The sequence below is a fragment of the Mus caroli genome, unplaced genomic scaffold (genome assembly GCF_978045245.1).
Source record: "Mus caroli unplaced genomic scaffold, Mus_caroli_1 scaffold_4, whole genome shotgun sequence".
Lineage (NCBI taxonomy): Eukaryota > Metazoa > Chordata > Mammalia > Rodentia > Muridae > Mus > Mus caroli.
In genome coordinates, this window is record NW_028227259.1 from 89485592 (window position 1) to 89503676 (window position 18085).

General features: G+C 39.1%; 1 protein-coding gene across 1 annotated transcript; it reads right to left on the minus strand.

Moving 5' to 3' along the window:
* Nucleotides 1-3591: 3591 nt before the first annotated feature.
* LOC110288413 (UDP-glucuronosyltransferase 2B31-like) lies at nucleotides 3592-17475 on the minus strand. Its single transcript, XM_085836815.1, has 7 exons — nucleotides 17288-17475; nucleotides 14848-15613; nucleotides 12985-13133; nucleotides 8670-8801; nucleotides 8137-8224; nucleotides 7176-7395; nucleotides 3592-5399 (listed from the first exon to the last, which is right to left on the minus strand). Exons 2-7 carry the CDS (start codon nucleotides 15581-15583, stop codon nucleotides 5120-5122), a joined length of 1605 nt encoding a protein of 534 aa, XP_085692941.1. The 5' UTR covers nucleotides 15584-15613; nucleotides 17288-17475; the 3' UTR covers nucleotides 3592-5119.
* Nucleotides 17476-18085: the final 610 nt, after the last annotated feature.

Consider the following 18085-nt stretch of genomic DNA (forward strand, 5'->3'; position numbering starts at 1 on the left):
TGGATGCTTGTCTTTGTGAGATTTCTCAGGCTCCAGGAGGAGGCCTGGGGAAACAGAATCTGTCCTGCCTGCTGCTTGTCTGTCTGCTTTCCCTTCCCTGTAAGAGTTTCATGTGAATCTGCTTTCACTTCTTTTGATGTTTAACTACCTGAGCCCAGTGCTCTGGATCCTTACAATCTGAGGAAGTGGCAGACTGTTTCCACTGTTTCCAGGCAGCTGCATGGGTTGTCATTCCACACACAGTGTAGCACTATCCTGATGTCCCACCCTTCGTCTCTGTTACTTCTCTCTTGATTATACCCAGGTAAGAGGAGGAAGCCTCATCTCATCGTGGTTTACAATTGTTTTGAGCTGAGCTTGAATACTATTTAGAGTCATAACTGACTTCGAACATACTTCCGCATGTGTATTGACTACCTTTAGCTCTGTCATGAAAATTGTCCACTCAGACAGTCTATCCATATTTGATGGCTGAGTAAATTTTGGTGGGAATTGAGGTTTTTGATACACAGTCACATCATGTGTTCCTTAGCTCCCTTCCATATTATGTAGCTATGGCCTTTCCTTGTGCAATGCTTGAGTACATCTTTTGGGGGACATGTGATGTAGACATGGCAGTCAGCTTCTTGGGTTGCCTTTTCAGTACTTGCAATGGTGTATTTTGGTGCTGAGAAGCTTTAATTTTTATGAGCTCAGTGTAGGAAAGATTTTATATCTTCTTCTGCTTCTGCAGTCAAACAAAATATAATTTTCATATTCAAAAACATACATATGTGTACACCTTTGTTATCATCTTATGTTTATAATTCTCATGTTTCCTTCAAAACATGAACATTTGTATATGTAGGAGGTAGAGGTCCTCAGCAATTTTTTTCAATTCATTCAACTGATTGTGTTTTTAGTCTTTCATTTATTCATAGTTCTATTAAGATATAGTAATAATTGACATATTCATAATTACTATTTCGAAATCCCAGTTTTGTGATTCAGTTAACTGTTTCCTTATGGCATGCTATGAGAGATTGCTGACTTTTGGAGAAGTTGCCTTGATAGTTTGAGTTTGTAATTTTTGTGCTGTGCTCTTGACATCTGGTCTTATGATGTTTGTGCAGTTTCTTGGTATAGATGTTTTATGATCCTTTTGATGAGTGGAAACTCAGGTGTTGACTTTCTGGTGTCCCAGTTGGACTAGTTGTAGTCCAGATGAACCATGTTTGATTCCCATCTTGGGGTTACTCTGTATTTTAGGGTTCATAGTTTGAACTGTGCACTGGATATCAAATTTTCTTTGAAACTTTGTATTAAAACCAAGCAGTCAGAGATGCAGTAGGTAGGATGCATTGTAAGAACCTGCTCTTACTTACCAGGACATAGGTACCTGATGTGACCGATGAGACATAAATCTTAACCAGATCTGAGTGGAAGGGACTCAGGAAGACTTTGGCTGAAATTTGAGCACTCAGACTTTTTATACTTTTATCAGAAATAGTATATAATGTTGACTACTACGTTAACTATAACAGCAGTTGTCAGGACACAATGACATTTGCAAGCTATACAGGCTAGAGAAGATTAATGTCCAAAGACAAATGTATCCTGTCCAGTTTATATGTTTCACTGACTTCTAAGAAATACAGAGAAATACAAGGAGGCCTGAATTCTTCACTGCCTGAGTGAGGGTCTTAGTTTCTTAGGAACTGGAAGGCACAGTAACCCAGGAGCCCTGGATTCTGACATGTAAATCTGTGAAGGATGCCTCTCAAGGCAGGTAGACAGGGCAACTCCATGATGTGTGTGACAGACTATGAGAAGGGGAAAGGAACTGATGATTAATTTCTCTGAATCATGATTGGGAGGCAGGTTCTCTAAAGGGCCACAGAGGAAGAAACAGTGGTTATCCTGGTTTTGGCTAAGAATGGCAGTGAGTTGTACAGGGTAGAAATGGTACTGGAAGAGTTGCTAGGAAGTAGGAGGATCAGGTCTGAGAATATACTGTGATCTTCTTAATGTATCAGGGCTGGGCTAGGTAGTCTACGTGGATCCAAGCCAAATGTGTTGTCTATCCTGTTTTCCAAAATAGTTTTTATAATTATGTATACTATATAATATGATAAGTATTGATTGAATTATATGTGTAATTATTATATAGTAACAGACATTTGATGATTATATGTAATTATAGATTTTGGATTAATGACATTATATCTCTCCCATTCTCTTTGTGTATGTGGTTCCATATATGTTATGCTTATGTATAACATATTATAACATATAACTTTGAGAGTCTGTTTTGTATGTGTGTGTAGTAATGCACCTGAGTGCAGAAGGCAGAGCATGCCCAGTGTCTTACCTGCTTTCTCATACTTTGTCATATTCACTTGAGCAAGGACATATCACTGAACCTGCACTTTGCCACTTCTCTAGGCTACTACCTAAATCCTAAATTATTGCTCCATCTTTCTTCATTCTCCCCCAAGAACTTATGGTGTAGTCATCTCTAATCATGCTTTGTTTCTACACTTGTGATGTAAATTTTTTCCCAGTTCTCATTCTGGCAGAACAAGCACTCTTAATCACTAAGGCATTTTTCCAGCATTAATTATAATTTCAAAACATCTTCTAATGAAATATTAAAGTCACAGCATAAATATAAAGAGTATAGGTAAAGTATATTTTGTTTTGTAAAAAGAAACACACACATACCACACACATACACAGTCCTGCAATTGTGATCATGACTTGTTTTGAGTCTTTATTCTGTGTTATCAATACATAAATTGAAATCTTACACCTGTTCCCAAAGGCTGACTATGAGAAGGAGTAAATCTCATTATTGCTTGTAAAGGGTTTAATGGAAATAGAATTCACTTCATGAAACCAAATCTTGTCTTTAATCCTTAGTTTTATTTTATGTATATGTGGGCTTCTTTTTCTCATATCTCTGTACCAAATGAATGCAGTGCCAACAGACGTCAGATGAAGGTGTAAGATCCCACAGTAACACTTGAATTACTGCAGGTCCTGAGTCATAGCCATATGGGGATCAGAATGGAATATTGGTTCTCTAGAAGAAGAGGTAGCTAGTAACTTCTGAGTTATTTCCCCAGCCACAATTTCAATCTTGGTAGGTCCATTGAGGAAGAGGTCATTCATAAGCCAGTATACAACCTGTTTTTACTTTGCCCACCCCACAACTTATGATGTAGTCATTCAAAAGCAAGCTTGGTTTCTACAATTATGATGTAAACTTGATCTCAGTCCTCTTTCTGGAGGAGAAGGTGCTCTCAAACCCTCAGCCATCTTACAAGCTCCAATTATTATGTAAACAAATCTTATAGAAATATTAAAGTCATAGCATAGACATAGAGTATAGGAAAATTATATTGTTTTGTAAAAATGGACACACACTGCACACACAGACACCTTCCAAATGTGCAAGAACTACTTTTTTTTTTTAGAGCTCATTTTTTTTTAATTTTTAATATTTTTATTACATATTTTCCTCAATTACATTTCCAATGCTATCCCAAAAGTCCCCCATAGCGCCCCCCACTTCCCTACCCACCCATTCCCATTCTTTTGGCCCTGGCATTCCCCTATATTGGGGCATATAAAGTTTGCAAGTCCAATGGGCCTCTCTTTCCAGTGATGGCCGACTAGGCCATCTTTCGATACATATGCAGCTAGAGACAAGAGCTCCGGGGTACTGGTTAGTACATCATGTTGTTCCAACAATAGGGTTGCAGATCCCTTTAGCTCCTTGGGTACTTTCTCTAGCTTCTCCATTGGGAGCCCTGTGATAAAGAACTACTTACTTTGAGTCTTCGTTCTGTATTATCAAAACAAATTGAAATCTTAGATCTGTTTTCAACTGCTAGCTCTAAGAATGAAGGAATCTCATTATTCTTTGTAAGAATACAAAGGATTCTGTTCTGAAAGGAAACAGAACTCATTTAATGGAATCCAAAATTTTCTTTAATCCTTAATTTTCTTTCATGTGTATATGGGCTGCTTTTGCCTGTGTCTCTGCACCATGTGAATGTAGCACCAACTGAGGCCAGAAGAGGGTAGAAGATCATAAGACACTTGGAGTTACTAGTAGTCCTGAGTCATCACCATGTGGGGGTGGGAATAGAATGTGGGTTCTCTGGAAAGGGAGCTAGAGTTAGTAACTGTGGGGCTATCTCTCCATCTCCAAGTACAATCTTGGTAGGTCCTTTATGGAAGAGGTCATTCAGAAGCTCAGTGTACAACATGAGACTCTACAACAGTGTTGGTCTCCTAAGGAAAAATGTAGACTAGGGGTTTCACACAGCTCCAGTCCTGAACACTTTAACATAGAAATCCATCTTCTACAGATGGCAATAAATAAAGTTAAATCTTGCTCACTACTTGCAAAGCCATATAGATATGAGTGTGCTTTTTAGTGACCTCGTATCTACAAACAATCTGTTAGTCACTGGAAATATTTGGGTCTCTCTCTCTGTCTCTCTCTAAATCCAGTGTATATGCATATATTTACATGCTTGTGCTTATTAATTTGTGAGTGGGGCACACCTATGCCATGGCACACATCTGGGATGTCAGACCACCCCCTCCAGTGTGATGTTTCCCTTCCACCTGCTGAGGCATGCTATTTCTTGCTGAAAATCCGGCTGGTTGACCTGAGAGCTTCAGATAATTGTCCTGGCTCTGTTTCACATCTCTTGGTTTTCTTATACTGCAGTACCAGATGCTACTGGATATGGCTGTCATCTGAGTTCCTGGCATCCCAAATCAAGGAGCAAGTCTTGCCTCACAAATGGTTTGACCATGGAGCCAACCCTTTAGCCATAACATTCTTTGGTTTAACTTTTATTTTGTAGAAATGAATTTGTATAATTTTTGGGTGTACTCTTGTTGTGACTGTGTTAACTTTATTTATTTTTCCTTTCCAATTTTATCTTTAGCTGAAGTGCTAATTCCAAGAGACTTATTAAATCTCTGAGAGAGAAAACTATCTTGATTGATACATAATTATTGAAAAAGTATCTTGTACCAAGATGAAGGACCCTACCATCATTGCCTCCCTTACTGTGATGCACTGGAAAGGTCCATGTGCCAGTCTTTCCCAGTTCAGCTACTCCCCTTTCTTCTTCCTTCCAGCTTTAGTCAACTTCTGGCAACAAAAGAGACAACACTTTGTGAGGATGAACATCACAGTCAGCACACAGGCCAGCAGGAACCCAAGCACATCCAGAGAGTGGTATTGGACCCAGCTGAGGTCATGAGCTGCCACACGAAGATGCTTGGCTCCTTTGTGACGCATGGCAAACTCAATCCAGAACACTGCTCTGTTCAGGGGCTTCACTGGCTGATCATGGTGAATTCTTGATAACCGCATGGCATTCTCCTTATAGCTAAAGACATTAACATTAAAAAACCAATTAATTTCTTCGTGCCTATAGCCCATTTTAGTTTCAGGGAAAGTATCATGAGACTCTATCAATACAGCAGTAGAACACTAGGTACCGTGTAGATTTGATTGGCATTTGCTTGAAAGTTTGCATGTAGGGTGGCTTTTTCCAAATGGGAAATGAGAAATAACTCTTTCCAGGATAGAAAATGTTTGTAAGGCATTCCAATTGGTTCAATGTCATTTGAAGATGATTATGTTGACGCCCTTGAGAAGAAATGGTGATAAAGTTCTTTGAAATATAAATAAATCATCATCAATGCTTAACAAATGGTAACTGAAGAGAAATGGACATTTTTTTCAAAAGATGCCATAATTTTCAGATGAAGCTATTTGATAATTTGCCTAGAATACTTAAAGGCCTGAATTCAACGCATAGTTCTTACAGAGATACAAGTACAGTAATGACAAGGGAGCAGAGGAATTGGAATTCATCATCTCCTTTTTTCTTTTCTGTCTTTTTTCAAATTATGCCTGCTTGTGACTCTTCGTGGGGATGGGATAGCATGCCCCATGTAGTATGTGTAGAGGTCAGAGAAAAATCTGTGAGCATTGGTTGTCTGGTTTAAGAATGTAAACCCAGATTGATGTCAGGATGTCAGCATGATCCATGATCAAGGGTTGGATATATTATTTACATAATCAAGTGCTTTAGTGAAATTTAATATGACTACTACAAAAATAATGTGGATTTGCTGAATATATTGAAAACAGAATTACCCTACAGTGTTTAGCTTCTATAAAGTGAGAATCTATTTAAAGGAAGAGTAAACAACATATGAAAAGATACCTTAGTGTCCATGGTTTATGAAGCTGTGGTCATGATAGCAGAGGCACTGACTGAGATGCCCATTGTTGGATGACATATGAGGGAAATGTGGTATGAAAACGTCATTGAATATTTATTCATTCAATCATTATAAAGAATAAAATCCTTTTTTTTTTTTTACAACCTCAAGGATTTATACTAAATCATATAAACTTTGCCTTAAAGGAAAGCACTGCACATTCTCACCACTGTGTGGAAACTACCAGAGCTTGATTTTATACAAGTTCTGGGCCAGACCACAAGTAACTGGTGTCTGGGAAGAGAGTGAGTTGGAGCAGATAGGTCAGCTAACCTATGCAACCTGCCACTGGACAGCAGGATAGTTCTGTTTAGAAAATGAATGACTGAATTTCAAGTTACATAGTTTATTGTAACTAGAGGACTATTTTATCAGCATTGATAAAAATGACATTATAAATGTTCAAAGAGTTGTAAATTGTATGTATTCATATTTGACAATAACATATAATATATCGATATATGTACATATATAATTCTTCTACTTTGGGCAATAGTAAGTATTATTTAAGGAAACAATAAAGTTTTTAAAATTTTGAGTCATTGAATTGAAATGTTTTATTTATGTTTTAGTTTCATTATTCTGTTTCTTTATTTGAACCTATTTGGGGAAATTGTATCCTTTCATATAGCTAGAGAAGAAAATTCCCAGCATCAAAGTATACTAAACTAACTTCTCCTTCATTAAGTCATGGATGTAGTTTGCAGTCTTAATTGTCATTTTAAGCTCTTTCCATAATGGTTAAATAAGTTTTACATTTTGTCCTATTTTTTTTTTTTTCACCATCAGACTAAAGAGTAGAGGAAAGGTATTATTACATTTGAGAGAACCTTTCTTGATTACTAATAATTTCACAAAATCACAGTACTCACAAAGGGTCATTTGTGACTGTCTTCAGTGCAGTATGCAAATCTGTACTGGACATTGTGAGAAAGTCCAGTCTCACAGCTGCTCCTTTGGTCTTCAATCGAACAATGTTATCAAATTGGTCTCCAAACAAAGGAATGCCAACCACAGGAATCCCATGGTAGATCGCCTCATAGATGCCATTGGTGCCACCATGAGTTATAAAAGCTCTGGTTTTAGGATGACCTAGGAAGAGTGGGAATGAAGAGAAAGAATTAACTGTAGGTCTGAGAAACAAAACGAGAGGCAGCAGATAAAGGCAAGACTCAGAAATGTACTCTAGATAACATTACTGTTCCTGTGAGAATTTAAGGCAAATTCACAGAGCTTCAAGTGAAGTTCACACAGATAAGGGATGAGAGTGCAAGTAGGATTTTTTTTTTCCAATGGACAAATTAGGCAGAGCTCCCCCAAGTGGAGAAAACATGGGGTGCAAGCTCAGGCTGTGGTTCAGGAGACTATGCTCTCCTAAAGAAACAGTGAAGTCACTGTCCCAGATGGCTTTGACCAAGCAGTAGGGTTTGTGTGCTCATGGTAAAGCAATGAGAGTGAGCACATTTTGTCACATGAGGCAACATTTCTTTCTGTGAGCATACTTTTGGGTGAGCATAATAAATGAAAGGTCAATTATGGAAAAATCCCAATCTCCTTGGCATTTAAAATTATTCTACAGAAGGGAAAATGGCAGATATAAAGTTATAGAAATAGGAAGTAGAATAAAACGTGAAGTGATTTAAATATACCCAAAAGATAATTACAGCAGAAATCAAAATGGTTTCTCAACATCTTGAAAGTTAACAGAATAGTCATTCAACGCTTTATCCATTTTTGAGAAGACTATATCACATTTGTCATAAATGCTTTAGTGCTGACTTTTACCTTCCTGACAGGCCACTCCTCATATTGCAGTTGTGACCTGATACTTACCTAGAAGGTCATTCTGGGGGATCCATCTGTACAGACGAGTGTTGGAGCCCAAGGTTTCTGGCTTCTTGCCTTCAAATCTCCACAGAACCTGTTAAGGAGAAGCTAGCCTCTTATTCCTTTGGGCAAATGTCAAGTTATTCATGCTAGAATTCACAAGAGATCAAGACACAGTGGAGAGCAAAGCCCATTGTGAAGGAGCCAGGCCTGAGGTTGATTGATAGGAACCATAAGGAACTACTACAGCAAGGATGCAAATACTCTTCACACTTCAGCATGATTCAACCCCATTTTTGAAATATACATATTTACTCTTTCCTATGTTGCCTCTTTAAAAAGACAATTTTAATGTAATAGATTCTGATTATGGTGTGTGTGTGTGTGTGTGTGTGTGTATGTGTCCATACATATTGGAAATGTGTGTTGGTGTCATCAGGACAACTTCAATTTCCCACAGTAGGCATCTGCATGGAGATCTAGAAGAGCATATGACCATCTCAGTGAGGCTGTATCTCTGATACATCATTGTAACTCACCTTCTGTGGAATCTGGGCAAGGCCTGCTGCAATCACATTGGCTCTTTCTTCTGTTAGGCTACCCACCATGGACCCCAGGGAAAACACCACAACACCATGTTCTCCAGATGACTGGACAAAGTCTTCTATGTCCTGTTAATGAAATATTAGACTGTCACAAAGAGCATCAGCACCAAGCAACCTGCAAAAAAACCAGACACCTACATCAAAAGAAATATACCACAAACTTTCAGAAATGTTCAGAATAGTGTCACATCCATGTATAAGATGTACAATTGGTACACAGGATACAGTTATCGTAGTCATACAAATTACCTTGGGTTATCTTCATCTTGAAAGACAAGAGTTTCTTTTATACATATACGTTTATTTATTTATTTAAATTTTTATTGGGTATTTATTTCATTTACATTTCCAATGCTATCCCAAAAGTCCCCCACATGCTCCTCCACCCACTCCCCCACCCACCCACTCCCACTTCTTGGCCCTGTCATTCCCCTGTACTGAGGCATATAAAGTTTGCACGACCAATGGGCCCCCCTTTCCACTGATGGCCGACAAGTTTTAGAAATTAAATCCAAAGTTCTTCTTCTTCCTCCTTGTTAGTTTGGCTGCCAAACATCTGGTTTTTCTTTTTCTTCCTTCCTTCCTTCCTTCCTTCCTTCCTTCCTTCCTTCCTTCCTTCCTTCCTTCCTTCCTTCCTTCCTTCCTTCCTTCCTTCCGTCCTTCTCTCTCTCTCTCTCTCTCTCTCTCTCTCTCTCTCTCTCTCTCTCTCTCTCTCTCTCTCTCTCTCTCTCTTTTGAGACAGGATTTCTCTATGTAGCCCGGGCTGTCCTCCACCAGGCTGGCCTTAAACTGAAAAATCTGCATGCCTCTGCCTCCCAAGTGCTGGAATAAAGGCATGTGCCACCACTGCCCAGCTCTGCTTTTTCTTTCTATAATTTCAACTAGTGTACATTGTTTATATAAGATATTTTTATTTTCTTTCTTTTTTTTGTTTGCTAGCTCAGTTTATTTACTGTACTCTTATGAAGGTCATGCCATATGTCTGTAGACCCTAGGTTTTAAAGGTTTGGATATTTCTTTGTACTTGTACACACACATATACATATATACTATATATATATATATATATATATACATACACACACAGAGACACATATATACCTATGTATATGTATATTTACACATATAAATGGGCTATATGTAAATATATGTATATTCACATAAATGAATACATAAATATTTAAATATATACATATATAAACACACACATACAGTTATATATTCATTTATTAACATTTATTTATTAACATTTAATATTATTAAAATATTAAGCTCTTTTGCTTCCCTCTCTCTTATATACTCATTTATCACTGGGTCAGAACAGCATAATCGACATAACCTATAAAAGAAAGTATTTAATTTGAGGCTTGCTCACAGTTTTAGAGATTTAAACTAATAACTTATTATTGGTTAGTACCATGGTAGGAAGACAGGCAATGTCACTGGAATAAAAGCCCAGATCTCAACCTAACTCATATGTTGCAGATAGAGAGAACGAGACCAGGAATGGCTTAGTCTTTTGAAACCTTAAAGCCTATCTTCAGTGACATATTTTCTTTAACAAAGCTATATTTCCTAATCCTTCTTAAGTAGTTCACCAACTGGGAACCAAGCATTCAAATATGAGCCTATGGGGGCCCTTCTCATGCAGTCCACCCCTCTTCCTTGAGGAAGAGTAACGCTCTGATCATCCTTAAATTACTGTGCCATTGAGAACCTTCATTCAGTTCCTCTACATGCAGAATCAGGAATGGAATTCATGGACCTTGAAATTATTTCTAATTTTTAAAAGAATTTCATCCTCTCAGACACCTAATAAGTTCATGAAATTTGTTTTCATTTTCATGATGGATGATCAAATCAAGGTAAACAGTACATTCCATCTATTGAAGAATTATCAGTTCTTTAGTTTGAGAACACTCCATATTTCTCTTTAAGCTATTCTTAAATACAGAGTCAATTTAAAAGTGTGCATTTTTGTGTGTATGGTTGATATACTTTGTATTGTAAAATATGTATTGTTTCAACTGCACAGAACTATTTGAGTATCTAGTAATATGAAACAGTTGGTTCTGAGTAACAACAATTCCCACTACAAAGGACAAAAGGAATCAACAGTTATGGACTAGGGCTGAAAACTTGTTTCTGTAACCTCAATCCACTCTTCATTAATCCTAAATATCCCCTGGCTTCCCTCCCACACCCTGCCTTCTGTTTCCTTTCAACAGCACAGGGCATGTTGGTCCAGCTCACCCTACTGACTTCAGCCTCAGCACACCCTTCATGCCCTCACTCTGTACCTCCCTCCTCCTTCTCCTGTTGGCATTGCCATTCCCTTACAGTAAAGATGGAGTCTCCTGTAAACATTGCTGGCCTGTAAAGAACTTAGGAATCATCCCTGTGATTTTCAAGTTCTCTGCAACTATACACATGCCACCTGGATTAGAAAAAAAGCATGTCATCTTTTGGTGTAACATCAAATGAGGTTGCTGTCCTTGTAGAAGTAAAGTAAATCTGTCCCTGCAGGGAAATGGCATCCTCTGTGCTTACAGAACTCATTGACAGACATTAACACTACAAGTGGGTTTTAGAGACCTGGGAGATAATGAGCTTTTTTTGTTCTTTCTTTTTTTTAATTTTTAATAATTTTATTACATATTTTCCTCAGTTACATTTCCAATGCTATCCCAAAAGTCCCCCATAGTGCCCCCCACTTCCCTACCCACCCATTCCCATTCTTTTGGCCCTGGCATTCCCCTATATTGGGGCATATAAAGTTTGCAAGTCCAATGGGCCTCTCTTTCCAGTGATGGCCGACTAGGCCATCTTTCGATACATATGCAGCTAGAGACAAGAGCTCCGGGGTACTGGTTAGTTCATCATGTTGTTCCAACTATAGGGTTGCAGATCCCTTTAGCTCCTTGGGTACTTTCTCTAGCTTCTCCATTGGGAGCCCTGTGATCCATCCAATAGCTGACAGTGAGCATCCACTTCTGTGTTTGTTTGGCCCCAGCATAATTTCACAAGAGAGAGCTATATCTGGGTACTTTCAGCAAAATCTTGCTAGTGTATGCAATGGTGTCAGCATTTGGAAGCTGATTATAGGATGGATCTCTGGATATGGCAGTCTCTAGATCGTCCATCCTTTCATCACAGCTACGAACTTTGTCTCTGTAACTCCTTCCCTGGGTGTTTTGTTCCCAATTCTAAGAAGGGGCACAGTGTCCACACTTCGGTCTTCATTCTTCTTGAGTTTCATGCGTTTAGCAAATTGTATCTTATATCTTGGGTATCCTAAGTTTTGGGCTAATATCCACTTATCAGTGAATACATATTGTGTGAGTTCTTTTGTGATTGTGTTACTTCACTCAAGATGATGCCCTCGAGGTCCATCCATTTGGCTAGGAATTTCATAAATTCATTCTTTTTAATAGCTGAGTAGTATTCCATTGTGTAAATGTACCATAATTTCTGTATCCATTCCTCTGTTGAGGGACATCTGGGTTCTTTCCAGCTTCTGGCTATTATAAATAGGGCTGCTATGAACATAGTGGAGCATGTGTCCTTCTTACCGGTTGGGACATCTTCTGGATATATGCCTAGAAGTTTTGTTCTTTCTATGTGTAACCTTGGTTGTCCTGGAACTCACTCTGTAGACCAGGCTGGCCTCGAACTCAGACATCCGCCTGCCTCTGCCTCCCAAGTGCTGGGATTAAAGGCATGTGCCTCCACCGCCCGGTGATAATGAGCTTTCTTAAATGAGCAAAGCTGTGCATCTTATTTTGCGCCATATCTTAACTTCTCTTTTACTGCAACTCAAAGTGGTCTTCTCTCACTGTAACATTCAAACAGTCCTGTTATTTGCTCATAGCAACTCTGGAAGGTAGAACACTTGGTGCTCCTGGGTGAGCCTGTGCACACTGTGTTTCCCTGTATACTCTCTGTGTGCTTATCCACAGGGTGGACCTGTTACTTCCTGTATGGGCTGCTTGAATCACCAATAGTTTCTCTGTGTTCACTAATATCTTTTCTGTCACTGTCCTTAGAAGTCCACAGGGTCCTTAAAGGACAGACTCCTTACAGGCAGACTCCTGTAATGGAACAGATTCAGGCCTTTCTGCTGGTTGTTGTATTTACCTAAATTCCTGTGATGTTCTGAATGTGACACAAAGAATCTGAAGGAATAAAATATAATTATTCATGTTCCAAATGCAAGATATCAGAAGCAAGAAAATGGGAATATATTTACCTTACGCAGGGGCTTGGCAGGTCTGCAGTGGAGGCCACCAACAAAATCAAAATTTGGTAAGACAGGATGAGGAAATTCCAAATCCCAGTAGGTCCTAATGAGCCATATGTCTGCCTTTGCCATAGTCTCTAAGAGTGTCGTGGGTTTTCCTGAAGAGAAATCAGCAGATGTGACAAATATCAGGTGAACATGACTATGCCAGGTAGCCTTCTGGAAGCACATTTGATAATGTAGCCAGAGACACTTACAAGTGTGTGTCTTTGATATATATCAAAAAGTGTGTGTGTGTTGAAAAATTTGTAGTATGTATGCTTCTTATACTTATGTATAGAGATATATAAAGTTATTTTGGGAGTGGCTGTGAGAAGACACCATCTTGGTAATTCACAATCACTAAATATTGAGCTATGCCATGGAAATACAACCCAAATGCCATTATCTAGGAGTACTAACTCAGGGAAACACCTTTCCCTTTAACTCTAGATGTAATATGTCCTATGAAACAGCTGGAACCCTGATGTGTGCTCTTATTAATTAACTAAGAGTGTGGTGCTGTCTGGTTTTGAGACAGTTGGATGCAGCCTAGAGTGGTTCCTCAGTCACTAATGAAGCTACAGTGGACCCTGAAAGCTAGATCCTTTTCCTCCTCACCTCAACTGCAGAGATGGAAGGTGTGTACACCCCAGCCCAGTGCAAACATTTAAGGGCTTTCTGTTTTAGGATTTTAGGGAGACGGGGTCTTACTATGTAATACTGGCTGACGCCAAAGAGAAGTTTGATTATGCCTGAGTTCTTTGATATTACTCTTGATTCATGACTGAATGTGCAATATTCGGTATATATAAATTCATTTACTGATAATAAGGACACATGCCTTAAAATGTGGTTAGAGAGGTGTGTTCACTATGCACATTTGAAAACACTGCAGGTAGTCTCCAACGTGTCTATATTTCAAAGGTATCCATTTAAAACACAATTTCAACCCACTTCAATAAGTAAACTAGATTCTCCCACTGTTTGAATTCACATATTTTCTGTGTATAGAGAAGAGATAGCATATGCACAGCTATGCAGAAATTTAGTAGGTTAAAAGGGAAGATCTTTTAAACCATAAATGAGAAAATTTATTTACATAAAAAGTCCTCAATGATTTTATACATATGCTAGAAATATGTACAGTCCTCAGTGTAGTATCAAAATCATGAAGACTGTGAGGTTGTTTAAAGTCACTGTTTTAGGGGCTTGTACAATGGATAAGAAGGTAAAGGTGTTTACCATGTGACTTTAAGGAATTCAGTTCAGTTCCCATACAAAGCTTAACATGTGAATTGTTCTGAGAATCCACACAGAGATGGAAGTAAAAACTCTTCCAAGTTCAATCTTTCTTCCACATATGCAACACAGAGCACCAGCCTCCCATGCATGACTCTAGTGTTCATGTTCATACTTGTGACAATAATCGCAATGGCAGTAAAAATAATGATGGTGGTGATGGTGGTGATGGTGATGATGGTGTTGATGGTGATGGTGATGGTGATGACACCTGCCAGGTAAGAGTGCTGTTGGAAAGCATGAGGGAAAGTGTATTGTGCATAATCATTTCTTAGAAAAGTTCTCAAAGCTTTGTTTTGTAAGCATGTGCCTTTCAGAAGTGTCTTGTACAAGTCATAGTTATGGCTTTGCAACTGACATTGCAACATAAACCTTTCTGCAATGCTTCGAATTTGGCAGGTAATTTCACAGGGTTGCCACCATTTTATTTAAGAAGGACAAATCCTATACTGTCAATCCTGCTCTGTCAAGGTCAGCTTTAATGACAGTAATTTGAGAATGCAAACCATCACACCTGAACAGGACACTTACCTAATACTTTACTGTAAAGCTGATTCCAGTTCTCATAAAATGTTTGGAACCAAAAGTCAAAGCACAGCACATAGATGACATTTCTCAGCCTCTCCATGAAAGTCATCCTGTCCCTCAGTCCTGACATGGCAGCAGGTACATAGGAAGGAGGCAGTGGGAGTCCACCACTGTACTTCTCATAAATGGAGCCAGGAGAGTAGCGAAGACTGTATACAAGGGGGATCTTGAGGATCTCGGCCAGCAGGTCACCACAGGGTATGAAGGGATCTGCCAGGATGACATCAAAACTAGACTTTTGTAGCTTTGTCATGAGTTCTTCATTAAAAACTACATCTTTGCAGAGGCTCTCAAAATATTTTGTATTTGTTACAATCATTTTTTGCAACATTAAAATATATCCCCAAGGTGACTGCTTTGGCAGCTCGTAAATGCTCTTAGTGATGGAGTCCATGAAAAGATCCTCTACATCAGCCCTGGAATATGATGCAGGATATGTCTCAAATTCAATAGAAGATGTATTGTTAATCTCATAAGAAAGGAAAACTGAAGGTCTCAGTACAACCACTCCATGACCCTTCTTCACAAGCTCATTTAGGATTATCTTTAAGTTGAGCCAGTGGCTGAACTCCACTGGCCACACCAGCACCTTCCCACCAGTCCCAGATCCAATGAAGATGCTCAGATGCATCAGGATCAGGGCTACTGTCATTTTCATAGGCATCTTGGTTAACTTCATAGCTTCCTCTCAAGAGGTGATCTTTCAGGTCTTGAAGAAATAGAAAGAATAATTAATATTCAGTTAATTAAAATATAACTTGTACTTTTCAGCAAATGGGGATGATGTAGTCACAGCCTCTGAGTGGCAAGTACCAAAACCAGATGTGAATATGGGCAATGACCCATTGTTCTTGATGACCTTGGATGTGTCCAGTACTTAATAACACTGGAAAGTCAGATCTCTCTTTCTCTTTCTCTTTCCCTTCTTCCCTGTCTGTCTCCCTCCCTCCCTCTTCCCCTCTCTGTCTTCCTCCCTCCCTCTCTCCCTCTCTCCCTCTCTGTCTCTCTGCCTCTGTGTCTTTCTCTGTTTCTGTTTCTGTCTCTGTCTTTCTCTAGCTTTGATTCTGTCTGTTTCTTGTTCTTGCTGTAGCTCACTGTCTCCTTCTAATGTAAGCTCCTTGATAAAGAACCTGAATTTAAGCTATAACTCTAGAGTCACATTTTTCAAACACTATATTTCATTGTTCTGTAATATGAACATTAACACCATCAGTCATTTACCATACCATTTAATCATTTTAATATATAGCTAAGAAGTCCATAGTATAATCTCAGAATTATACACACTATAATTATAGTTGGAGCAGATTGTATTCTAGATAGAAGCCCTGTTCTTTTAGCCTTTCCATTGGATCCAACTCTACCCTATGTTAATCTGCTTCCTTGTAACCTGTCAGCCTGGCAGGAGTGAAGCGATAAGCAGACACTTCTGTTTCCCTCCTTGGCTGTCGGGCAATTGACAGCATTTTCCTTTTGATGGTCTGCTAGGAGAAGAACTGTTTGATTTATGGGGAAACCCAGAGGAGGAATTTGTTTCCAGGAGGCCCATTTACAAGCTAGGGGAGGCTAACATTTCTGGAGACTGGAAGCTAAGTTAATGGTGGCCAAGGGATCATGCCATTCCTGGAAAGATTAGCTGTGCATATGACTTGTCAGAATCCCAAAGATGGAGTTGGGAAGGGGTGACTTTTTGTTTTTTGTTTTATTTTGGTCTCTCTTCCTCAAATGATAACACTTTAAAAGTCTTCTTTTTTAGCACTTCACAATTAATTTGGCTCTTTTGCTGTGCTAATTGAGGTAGATGATATTTGTGTGTGACCTGGTTTGTTGGGACACACAGACTGACCTCCAAGCCATGTAAAACTTATGTTTTGTAATTCTGAACTTTTCCTGTAACTGGTATAAACTGGGTGTTACTTTGTGACTGGATTTGGTCATGTTACCATAGGTAACTGTATTTGTTTTATGTTGCTGTTAAATCCTATTATATAACATAGAAAGACCACACTCATTTCTAATTATTGATGTTAGCTCTGTTCTCAATATTTGTCTATTACTGATTGTTTTAAATTAATATTCATGTACCATATTTTGTCCTGTTCTATGGTTTGAGGTCAATTCTTTCCTTAATCCACTAATCTCTATCAGACATCACCAAGAAATTAATCCTTTCTTTTCATTATTCCCTCATTCAGACAAAGTATCAGTAATAGAAACCAGGGTACCCCTTTGCTTATGCTCCCCCAGCGGTGTTCTACACAGCACCAAGCAAATCCAGAGCTCCTCTGAGGGCTCAGCATTAGAGTGCAAAGTTGAGAGCTCTGAGAGAGGGAAAGAGGATGGGTTCAGGCATCACCAAGCTCTTGGGGGAAACCGAGTTTACCTTGAAGTGTGTTCTCTGGGAGCGCCAAAGTGGGAAATTCACGGAGCAAGATGACAGAATTCCTTCGGAATTGGCAGCAAACACACCAGGAGTTAGTTACTTGGTCCTGTCCAAAGCAGCTTGATCCTGAAAGTGAGAGCTCAACATGGAGCCCTGGAGCTCAGCCAGCAGCAAGCATGGGTGGAGACTTCTTGGCTGCTTGTCTTTGTGAGATTTCTCAAGCTCCAGGAGGAGGGCAGTGGAAACAGAATCTGTCCTGCCTGCTGCTTGTCTGTCTGCTTTCCCTTCCCTGTAAGAGTTTCATGTGAATCTGCTTTCACTTCTTTTGATGTTTAACTACTTGAGCCCAGTGCTCTGGATCCTTACAATCTGAGGAAGTGGCAGACTGTTTCCACTGTTTCCAGGCAGCTGCATGGGTTGTCATTCCACACACAGTGCAGCACTATCCTGATGTCCCACCCTAGGTCTCTGTTACTTCTCTCTTGATTATATCCAGGTAAGAGGAGGAAGCCTCATCTCATCGTGGTTTACAGTTGTTTTGAACTGAGCCTGAATGTTATTTAGAGTAATGTCGTTGAACATACTCTGCATGTGTATTAGCTACCTTTAGCTCTTTCAGGGAAGTTGTCTACTCAGACAGTCTATCCATATTTGATGGCTGAGTAAATTTTGGTGGGAATTGAGGTTTTTGATACACAGTCACATTATGTGTTCCTTAGCTTCTATCCATATTATGTAGCTATGGCCTTTCCTTGTGCAATGCTTGAGTACATGTTTTGGGGACAGGTGATGTAGACA

Coding starts and splice junctions, on each gene's coding strand:
- LOC110288413 (XM_085836815.1), bottom strand. CDS start 15,583: ATGAAGTTAACCAAGATGCCTATGAAAATGACAGTAGCCCTGATCCTG. Junction 8,802..12,984: donor CTGCCAAGCCCCTGCGTAAG/GTAAATATATTC, acceptor TTTCATTAACAG/GACATAGAAGACTTTGTCCA. Junction 7,396..8,136: donor CCCCCAGAATGACCTTCTAG/GTAAGTATCAGG, acceptor CACTCTTCCTAG/GTCATCCTAAAACCAGAGCT.